This window comes from Mchenga conophoros, linkage group LG23 (genome assembly GCF_057382185.1).
Source record: "Mchenga conophoros isolate Kocher_MC1m ecotype Shallow Benthic linkage group LG23, M_conophoros_male_GT1.1, whole genome shotgun sequence".
Classification (NCBI taxonomy): Eukaryota; Metazoa; Chordata; class Actinopteri; order Cichliformes; family Cichlidae; genus Mchenga; species Mchenga conophoros.
In genome coordinates this window covers 47,249,390-47,260,410 of record NC_140547.1, presented here as the reverse complement: position 1 = coordinate 47,260,410, position 11,021 = coordinate 47,249,390, and the positions used below count along the sequence as shown (strand labels likewise).

General features: G+C 42.7%; 1 protein-coding gene and 1 long non-coding RNA gene across 2 annotated transcripts in view; one reads left to right on the top strand and one right to left on the bottom strand.

The window, feature by feature from the left end:
- LOC146548168 (ribonuclease inhibitor-like) overlaps positions 1-11,021 on the bottom strand; it is a 343,680-nt gene that overhangs the window by 178,639 nt on the left and 154,020 nt on the right. The window contains exon 6 of the mRNA XM_085266265.1: positions 3,975-4,151. Within this exon, the coding sequence (XP_085122391.1) occupies positions 3,975-4,151 (177 nt within the window). The remainder of the gene's footprint in view (positions 1-3,974; positions 4,152-11,021) is intronic.
- Positions 8,113-8,694, top strand: LOC146548178 (uncharacterized). The gene is made up of 3 exons (XR_014890913.1): positions 8,113-8,170; positions 8,257-8,374; positions 8,506-8,694. It is a non-coding gene; the product is annotated as an uncharacterized LOC146548178 (long non-coding RNA).

Genomic DNA, 11,021 nt, shown 5'->3' with positions numbered 1-11,021 from the left:
AGTGTTTGTGACAAAAACATGGATCCTGGTTAATAACTTTTATTTGTTTGTTTCTGTATTATTTTGTGTATCGTTCTTATGAGCTGTTGTTTTTTCAGTGAAATATTATTTCATTGTTTTAAGCTTTTTGTTGACTTTGAAGTGCTTAAGTTGATATTTTTGAACATTTAATTTGTTCGATTATTGTCGAGTCGATAAAACTGTCAAACGCACAGCTGCTTCCAGCACGGCCGGAGGAGAGGTGGCCGAGCAGACGCACAACACACACAGCTCACAGGTTTGCATTTCTAGATATTGCAGATGTTGCAGAAATTGAGAGTAAAGAACTCGGAGATCCAGCGCTGTCTCCTGCCCCTTATTTATACACCACAACACAACGACAGGCGTAACTCACACAAACGGGTAACATGAGGCTCAGATTCTTTGGACGTGTTCACATATACTGGACACAGAATGATGAAGATGGAGCTGCAGGAAGGAGGAAAAGAGGAAAAACACAGAAAAGATTCACAGATGTGGTGAAAAAGGACACGACAGCTTCTGTTTGTTAGTTTGGTTTTTCTTTATTTGGTAAAGATTCAGAAATAAAGAGAAGATCACATGTTGGAATATTATATTAACGTTCTGTAATTACAACAAGTTGTAAAATCTTTCCAGAGTGAGACAGAGACTGTGCAGAGACTGTAGAAGGACAGAGCAGCAGCAGAGCAGTCCAGATACACTGATGATCCTCTGTCAGATCCAGAGGGACACACAGGGCTGATGCTGGACTCTACATTGTGTCTGACAGTGGAGCTGTTCTCAGAGCAGTTCACTCTGCAGCACTGACAGTCATCTGCACTTCATTCCTCTGTCAGTCACTGCTGGATGAAGCTCTCCTCTCCACCTCCCAGTAACATGGCCCAGTCAGAGCGTCTCTACACACAAGCTGCTGCTGCTTCAACCTCTCTGGATCATCAGGACACAGCTGCTCCTCTCTCAGCACACACACCGTCCTGTTTACCATCATGGCCTCCACCTGCAGAGAGAAGGAGGAAGAGCAGAGGAGATAAACGAGTGTTTCCAGAGACTCATCATCAGCTGTCAGTCAGTGATGCAGCACATCCAGTATAAAGAGCAGCAGGGACGTCAGTGCTGGGACTGTACTAGGACTCATTGTTGCTTCACTTTTTCTAATCTTTGGATTTTTATTGAAGTTGCTGAAAATGTTTTTCCCTCCTAGTTTGAGTTTGGACTTTCATTCATTAGAAGAACCTTGGTGTGTCCACTCTGAGCTCTGTAGGAACCCCAACAACAAGCCCAACAATCCAGATGGACGGTTCCAGCTGTTAACTGGAGGAATTCCATCCAAACATCTGCTCTCACTAAATTCTTCCTCACCTACAGACTGTGTTCTTCACTGCTTTAAACTTGGAAATCAATGCAGTCATTGGTCTGCGTGCTGCTTTGTTCAGAGAGCTGATTGGCTGTTGACAGCGTTTGATCAGAGCATGTCAGACGTTACTATGGTGACCATAAAGGTGAGAAACAGGAAGTGTTTGTGTCCAATCCTGAAGCCTGTCACCGTTCTCCTCTCACAGCTTCACTGAGAAGCTGCAGCTTTACAGGAAACACTGGATCTTTGTTTCATACTGACTGTGTTTAGTACAATACTGCTGACAGCACCACCCACTCACTCCATCACTCTACTGACCTCAGAGTCTCCAGTCTGTAGTCTGGACTCTCCTGAAGATCAGACAGCTGCTTCACATCTGGATACTTCAGGTTGTTCCAGCTCAACTCCAGCTGTCTCAGATGGGAGGGGTTGGACTTCAGTGCTGCTGCCAGATAATCACAGCTGATCTTTGACAAACCACAGCTCTCCAATCTGTATAAAGAATGAAAGATGTAAGTTTATTAGACAAAGTGCTTGAAATCATTCAGTGTTTCATCATCTGTTCAGAGCTGAAGAAGGTTCAGAATGTAGAAGTTTAGAAAATGGAAACTCCAAACAGCTGAAGCCAACAGGAAGCAGCTTCAAACAAACACAACAAGAGAAAAAACTCTGAATGTTTCACATTAAAGTCGTACATTTCTCATAAAAACAGGACAAAGACTTGAAAAAGTCGTGTTTTTCCTTCCAGGAACCACATGGCTTCACTTTTAAAGGTGAAGTGTGACAGAAATGGACATATTTGAAGTCCAACACCTTTTTCCAGTCACATTATTAAAGCAGACAAACTACAAGCTCATTTTCATTCCAACAAGTCATCTTCTGACCTGGACTAACAACACTGGTCTCTATGTGCAGCTGGCTGTGAGACCAGTGCTCAGGGAGCGTCTACAAAGTGCAACACTGAAAGAACATCACACACTCATTTGCTTCCAGCACTTTCACACAAACATCTACTGTCATTATTGTCACCAAACTCTGTGGATCCTTTATTGCAAATTCAAATGGGATCAAATGGTCAGACAAAAGAGGGTTATGAGGAAATATGATGAAATGTTGTGTATTAGCAGCAAGTTATTGAATCTTTTTCCTCAGAAACCAAACAAAATGATTGACAAACATGTTTTTACAAACTCAGTGTTGGACTTGGATCAGCAGGATAAGCTGATGTTTAAAGGCATTTGAGTCTCGCTGTATGAGAGTCCAGTTCTTACTCAATATTTATGGATGATGTTCTTTCAGTGTTGCACTTTGTAGACGCTCCCTGAGCCTCACAGCCAGCTGCACATGGACCAGCTGACATTACCCAGCATTAGAGGCGGCTGTAAAAAATTCATGTTCCCATTTAAATGGTTTTAATTTGAATAAAACGATGTTGATTCATTCAATCCTGAATCGATGTTTAATATAAATGTATTTTGCCAGAATCTCAGGTTAAAGCTCACAAACTATTTCAACAAGCAGCAAACAGCTAAAACAGTAAATGAGAGCAGCTAAACACACAAAGATGGAAACACAGAGCGTGGATCGTTCACTCGACGGCACGTACACGGACACGCCGTCGGGGCTGAAAGTGGACAGCTCACAGATCCTGAAGCTGCAGGTTTCATCTGTCTCCAACCAAAACTGAGTGAAGCAGCAGCAAAAGAAGATCCAAACTCTGCTTCACGTTTGATCAATATGCTCATGAATTCTCTCTGACTTTGGCTGTTCCTGCCTGCACAGCTCTCTCTCTCTCAGTGTACTCCAAGAACAGCTTCAAACATCTGTTTCTGCATCATTCACTGTTTATTAGCCACCAGTCTGCTGTTGTGTTCAGTGCTGTCGGCCTCTGACAGTAAAGCCTCATTTCTGCTGTTCCATGGAAACTTTTTAAAATGATGACAGATTACAAACTCTCAGCTGTGTCTGTAATCAAACCTCTGTAACTTTGCTTCACTTCAGCAGCATCAGCTCATGTTCACATGTTGCTTCATGGTTTGCTTCAGTTTTTGATCGACTGCAGAATATTTTGAAGGTTATCTGCTATAAAAAGCCAGAAGAGGAAAATCTGCTTCATGTGTTTCTGTTTGATCCTCAGTGACTTTGACACAAAGGCCTCTGCTGTGATGATCACACCTCTGATCAAGTCTCACAGTGTCACAACTGATAAATGATCAGAGTTAGAATATTTCTGACTGTCTGCTGTGTGCCGTGACCTTTGACCTGCTAAAGACAGTCAGCTGTGGATTATTCATTGTTGTGTCTGATACTTAGAACTGTGAGGAAGAAGCTACACAGTTAATCAGGGTCCCCTCTCTCTGAATCAGGAAAGGTGGGCAGGCCGCGTGTGGGCCGCGGGCCATACGTTGAGTATCACTGTTTGAAATGTGAACATTGTTCTGCTGCAGTCAATGGACTAAACCAGAGAAGAAGAAAACAGACTTTACCATGAAGATCCTCAGTGTGGATCAGTATAATATCAGCCTGATGTCTGCAGTTTAGTGTCAGCACAACTTTCACATCATATTCATCTCAGCACAACTAAAACATGCTGACTGACCTCAGAGTTTCAAGTTTACATCCTGGACTCTCCAGGAAACCACACAGATGCTTCACTCCTGGATCCTGCAGCTTGTTGTTGTCGCTCAGCACCAGCACTCTCAGATGGGAGGGGTTGGACTTCAGTGCTGCTGCCAGATAATCACAGCTGATCTCTGACAAATCACAGCCCCACAATCTGTATAAAGAATGAAAGATGTAAGTTTATTAGACAAAGTGCTTGAAATCATTCAGTGTTTCATCATCTGTTCAGAGCTGAAGAAGGTTCAGAATGTAGAAGTTTAGAAAATGGAAACTCCAAACAGCTGAAGCCAACAGGAAGCAGCTTCAAACAAACACAACAAGAGAAAAAACTCTGAATGTTTCACATTAAAGTCGTACATTTCTCATAAAAACAGGACAAAGACTTGAAAAAGTCGTGTTTTTCCTTCCAGGAACCACATGGCTTCACTTTTAAAGGTGAAGTGTGACAGAAATGGACATATTGAAATCAATGATATCAAAGCTGGAATCAAATGAGTCCAAGTCTTCTGCTGATTCAGCATCACATTCATCTTTGCTCCTTGTTCTGCATCCCCACCATAAATATAAAGAGGCAAAACTCACATTTTCCAAAATCCTCTTTAAGCTTCAACAATAAAGGAAGATAGTTTTATACAAGTCTTTGTGGTTTTCTTGTCACCCAGATGCCCGAGTACTTAAACTTGTTATAGCTGGGTTTAAAAGGGGCTAAAATACACAAAACTCCCCAGTTGTCGTACAGATAGACTTTGCCTCGCTCTTCCCAAAATTCACTTTATATCCAGAAATTGTCCCAAATTCCTTAAGTATGCATTAAGGTGACCTTGAGGCTCTTAAAGGCGCCTATAAATAAAACGTATTATTATTATTATTGTAAGTCTATCCAAAAGTTTGTGGAGGCTGTTCGATGGGTTGGAAATAAATAAAATCCTGTCGTCGGCATAAAGAGAGACTTCATGTTCGATACCCCCTCGATGTTTTCCCTCAACACCAACACATTGTCTCAGAGCAACAGCTAGCGGGTCAATGGCAAAAAGGAGACAGAGGGCATCCCTGTCCTGGGGGGCAGATTATTGTTAGTCCGGACGGCTGTTAGAGGGGAGCAATACAATACTTTTATCCAAGATACAAAATTAAAGACACATTTTTTAAGCGTATAAAAAAAAATCCAATCTCACCCGATCCAACGCCTTTTCTGCGTCAAGCCAAATTACAGTTTCCAATGTATCACCTTTAACATGGGTATAAATGATATTTAATAGAGCTCTAATGTTCAAAAAAGAGTGCCTAATAAAGCCCGTCTGGTGAAATAATGGAGGACAAATACTTGTGTAAGCGACGGGCCAACACTTGAGCCAGGATCTTGGTGTCTGTGTTGAACAAAGATATTAAACGACATGAACGACAATCTAAATGGTCTTTTTCCTGTTTTACATTTAAACACATCACTGCTTGATGCATTGTTGGAGGCAACGACTGTGAGAGGAAGGATTCTTCAAAAGTTAATTTTAACAGTGAATTCAGTCGGTCAGAAAACTTTATGAAAAAATCAGATGGATACCTGTCGGGGCAGCAGATTTTCCAGACTGCATGCTCCGTACTGCCGTTTCAATTCCAACATTAGAGACAGGTTCCTCCAGACTAGCGATCGCATCTTCTCCCAAGGAGGGAATATCAAACACCTTATTGAAATCATTGTGGATCTCAAGGATAGTTTGGTTGTCTGTAGACCTTATTCCCTGGTCATTGTAGATCTCAAGGATAGTTGGTTAGCTGTTCTTAGTCGTAGCTGGTGAGCTGATAACTCGCCTGTTTTTCCTCCATGTTCATAAGCGTAGCTGCAACTTTGACTAAGCCTGTTTTGTAGATATGAGATTGTATTCAGTTTGTCATTGTAACCGCTGTGTATATAATACAGGCTCAGGAGAGTGGCTGCACACAGCATGTAGTTTAGTCATTTCATCAGCTAACTGAGAGAGGCGCTCGGTCCCTATTTTATTCTGTTTGGCACAAAATGAAATTATTTGGCCTCTCAGATGCTTTTAGAGATTCCCAAATGACTGATGATGACATCTCTGGGGTCTGATTGATAGAAAAAAATGTCTTTGAGACCTTTTGTAACTGACAAACTCCTCATCTGCTAACAACACTGAGTTGAATCTCCATGGCTGATAGTTGGAGCAGGCATCAGGAATACACATTGAAAAAACAAGAGGAGAAATCACCAGAGTCTTATAATCACATTCTGTAACTAAAGGGAGACGTTTTTCTATACAAATATATGTTTTATGGACATTAGAAAAAAAAGAGTATTGATGTGAAGCAGGATTATGAAATCTCCATACATCAGCCAGCCCATAATTATCAAGAAAGCTCTGAATGACGCATGCTGAGTTTGGACTAAGTGTACTTTTGTGTGAACTGTGGTCCATAGCAGATAATGAGCAGTTTAGGTCTCCCTCAAAGATGATATTGTGTGATGACATATTGGGGAGCCGCGCAAAGACATTAGTGAAAAATCTGTGATCGTCCCAATTAGAGGCGTAGATATTTGCTAAGATCAAAGGAAAACCATAAACTATATTTTCTGCACTTAAAATCCTGTAATTTTCTCATAAATCGACAGTGCGGCTTATGGATGAATTCTGGTTGTGCTTACTGACCTCGAACCGATTTTATGTGCTACACGGCGCTCAGAAACCTTTCAAAAGATGTTTTGGTACGACTTTGCTCAGCTACGAGGCCGCACCGCTTGATGGATTGTTGGAGCATTACAGCTACGAGGAGCCTCGCGGAGTGATACGTACTCTGCTTCAACGTAATATTACTGTATTGAGTGTGTATAAGGACCATAAATGGCACCTGTAAGAGACACGGTTACAAAGAGGGTTTCAAACTCCAGGCTGTCAGTCATGCAGTAGAACCTGGGAACAGAGCAGCTGCTTGTTATTATGCTCAGCGTCTGTGTACATTTTGACTGCACGATTGTGAGCTTTTTGTTATGCACAAAAACAACATTGTTTTCTTTTATTTATGGAGCATTATTATTTAATAAATGCTGATCATTTATTCCTGAGTAACTGTTTCATGTACATCTACGCTGTATGTTAATAAATGTGCCTGTGTGAGATTTGGGACACAGCTTTGACTAAGAACTCTCTTTTTGTTCGTACTTTCTGGCTTTAAAAATATCGAGATATATATCGTATATCGCCATCCAGCTAAAGAATATCGAGATATGAACTTTGGGTCATATCGCCCAGTCGTAATATTGCAATAGGTTGTCCGTTAAACTCAAGCGGGGCTTGGGCCCTGGCACGGCGTAGCCACACAATCCTGGTAGTAGTGACGCTCGGCTATGACGGCGTGCGGGTTACCAGCTGGCTTTCTCAGGATAGGGCTCCTGTGTGAGCGGTCGACAATAACGTCTTTATCCATACCCAGCACTTCACGTAGTAGCACGGATACGGCCGTGGAGGAGCTCGAGTCCAGGCCCTCTGGGATCCCTATGATGTGGATGTTAGCTCTCCGCTTCCTGCCTTCATCACATTTATCCTTCAGGTCAGACAGCTCCTCCTTCATACTCTCTACTGTAGACTGCAGGGTGGTCACCTCATCGCTCCACATTGACAGCCCATCCTCAGCTTCTTTCACTGTAACCTTTACTCCATCAACTTCGCCGCACGAGATCGCACCGGGGCTAAAATATTCACCTGCTCAGCTGTTTTTGATCAGTTTGTGTCATGGTCCTGAGTCTGAGGACTCGGTGTATTGTGTTTCTTTATATTATTTAGTGATGTGACGTTCTGTATCGAGGCTTCGAAGCTTGTGTCGAGTAATGGAGGGGGCGTTTCCGCGATGCGCGTACAGAGGCTTGCTTCATATATGGGAGGAGCTGAAAATGATGACGTCCGAAGCCTCGCTGCCCGGCTGTACCACGTGACTGGTTCATGAAGTGGTTCGAACTTTGCCGCGAGATATGACAGCGATACAAACCCCTCAGACTTCATTCAAAATGTGGGTCTTTGATGGAGAGCTGCGGTTAGTGAGAGTTTGGAGACAGTTTGGAGGTTTATGAGAGTGAGGAGAGAAAGTCAGGAGAGAATGGAGCCAGCTAAGAAGAGGAGGATGTCCTCCCCTGTGTGGGAACATTTTGATCTTATTCCTCCCAACAAGGTATGCAAATTTCTACAGAAGATGTATTTTCATAATACTGATGGTGCAATACAATTTATGTTAAGCTGTCTGTACTTTTGTACAAGGTGAAGTGTTTGCTATGTGCCAGGGAGCTGGGATATAACAACAACACCTCATCCATGCTTAGGCACTACAGAGCTTTGCATGAGAATAAGGGGAACACCGATTGTGGAGCAAGACCAGGTGAGCCATCAAATGCAATGATAATATAGCATGCAGTAATGTTACTAAATGATATAACAATATTATACAGCTGTTATAAGTTACGTGTGTGATATTTATATTTGTGCTTTGTCTTTATTGTCTTTCCTCAGGAGAACAATCTCAAATAGATGAAGACCTGGTTACCATGGTGATTGAGGACTCCCAGCCATTTAGCATTGTGGAGGACAAAGGATTCAAAAGATTTGTTAAATCATTAAATCCTAGCTATGTTCTCCCCACTAAAAAGGTCATAAAAGCAGTGAAAATGTAGTTTTTACAGAATAAAATGTGAACAGGCAGGACTGAGGCTCAGTGTGTAGCTGTCCATACCTCAACGTTACAAAAGCACAACTACTGTCCACACCCCAACCACACCTCACCTCACAGTAAATGATCATTTCCATTTTAAGCATTTCCAAATAATCATTTTCCATACTGCCAGTATAAATATACACAGTATACTGCCATCACTACAATATAGATGCTTTACACACTCCTTTTGTTGTTGACATTTACAGGCTGTGTGCAAAAGGCCACACTCTTCAAATTCATGCCAGCTAATATTTTTACGTCCAGTAGGTGTCCTACTAGAGCAAATGAAGCTTCAAGAAGCTCTGCACTGGGGTGAAGCAATTGGATGAAAAGCTTCAGTGCTTCATGAAGCTTCATCTGCCCATCACTAATATTATTCTTTGTTCTCGGTTATTCTGTTTTGTCTTTTGTTTAGGTTTGCTATGTGTTAGTGGTTTTGTTTCATGCCTGCTTGTGTTCTCTCTGTCTGTCCATGGTGTTATTGTGTCTGCTCATGAGTCTGCCTGTCAAGTTCAGTGTCCTGTCTGGTTCTCTGTGTCTGTTAGTTTCCTGTTTTATTCTGAAAGTTCATGTCTCATGTCAGTGTGTTCAGTTTTACCTCTCCCCTGTCTCGTTAGCCTAATTGCTCCCAGCTGTGTCTCTCTCCTGTGGCCCATTCCCTGATTACTCCCCGTGTATTTAAGCCCTGTGTTTTCCTGTGCTCTCTGTCGCGTCGTCTTTTTAATTCCATGTCAGTCTGCATTATTCTGTTACCCGGTATTCATTCTGCGTCTCTCTGCCATCTGTCTTTGTGCATTTTGCTCCTCCTCCCGTGCGTGTTTGGTTTAAGTTTTGTTCGTTAGTTTTCCCAGTTTAGGTTTGTTTACTCCCCGCTCTGCTCTTCCTGTTTTGTCACCTTCTCACTGCTGTAAATAAACACTCACTCGCACCTCATCCAGTACCTGCATTTTGGATCCTTTTTTCATACACCACACGACTGCTCCCAGCCGTGACAGTTTGAGCCTGTGTGGAGGAACGATGTGATGCTATAAAGACATCATCTTCTCCAAATGATGTTGTTCCAACACGTGTTTAAAAAGATGTTAAAGGTTGTTGGTTCCGACATCTTAGCGATTTTTAACAGCAGTCTTAGTTCAGGTGTTGTACAGCCTGTTTTAAACATGCTGTTGTACAGCCTGTACTAAAAAACCTGATCCGTGCTACTACGTGAAGTGCTGGGTATGGATAAAGACGTTATTGTCGACCGCTCACACAGGAGCCCTATCCTGAGAAAGCCAGCTGGTAACCCGCACGCCGTCATAGCCGAGCGTCACTACTACCAGACTCAGACTCAGCTGTGCTTTTGGATCTGACCGCTGCCTTTGACACTGTTGACCACAGCATCTTGATCTCACCATTGGAGCATGGCGGCATCAAGGGCGCTCTATTAGACTGGTTCAGCTCTTTTATTAAATCGCATTATTACATTTGGGGCTTATATTTGACGGCAATTTGAAAAACAGCTGAGCTCAGTTGTACAGCGGTCTTTCTTCAAACTGAGGCTTTTATCTAAGGTGAGATCATTTCTATCTTTTAAAAACCTTGAACGGGCGATCCACGTTTTCATGACGTCCCAGCTGGATTATTGTAACTCCTTATATGTTGGAGTTAGTGGGACCTGCCTGGCAAGACTGCAGCTGGTCCAGAAAGCTGCAGCTCGTCTTCTGACACAAGCTCAAAGACATTTATCGTCCCAACAACCACATATACGCTGGTCCCTCGCTGTAACACAGTTCACCTTTGGCGGCCTCGCTGTTTCGCTGATCTTTTTTGTGCAATTTTGCATGTTTTTGTTTTTTACAGCGCGTTGTGTTCTGCGTCCTGATTGGCTGTAGACCATCATCAGCCAATCTCGTGCCGTGTCTCCTGTACAGTACAGAATGTGTTCAAATTTACAGCAGTGTGACTCTGCAGTGCTGCACTGTATGTTTGTACGTTTTGTCCCAACAAACAACAATGATGACGAGACGTTTTGCACCTGTGGTAGCAGCCAAAGGCAGAGGAAGATGCTGACCATCATAGTTTCAACAAGGAGGCAAAAAGGTTGTAACTGTCCACAACAAGAACATCGTAAGGATGGAGTCAGCTTTGGCTTTGTGGCTCAGTGACCGCAGGAAAAAGAACATCGTGCTGGACACCAACATTATCTGCAGAAAAACTCAAAAGCTTTATGAAACTTTACCTGACAGCGAGGAGCCCAGGCCATGGACGAGTGCTCCTCACACAGAAGCTCATTTAATGCCAGCAAAGGCTGATTTGACACATTTCAGAAACA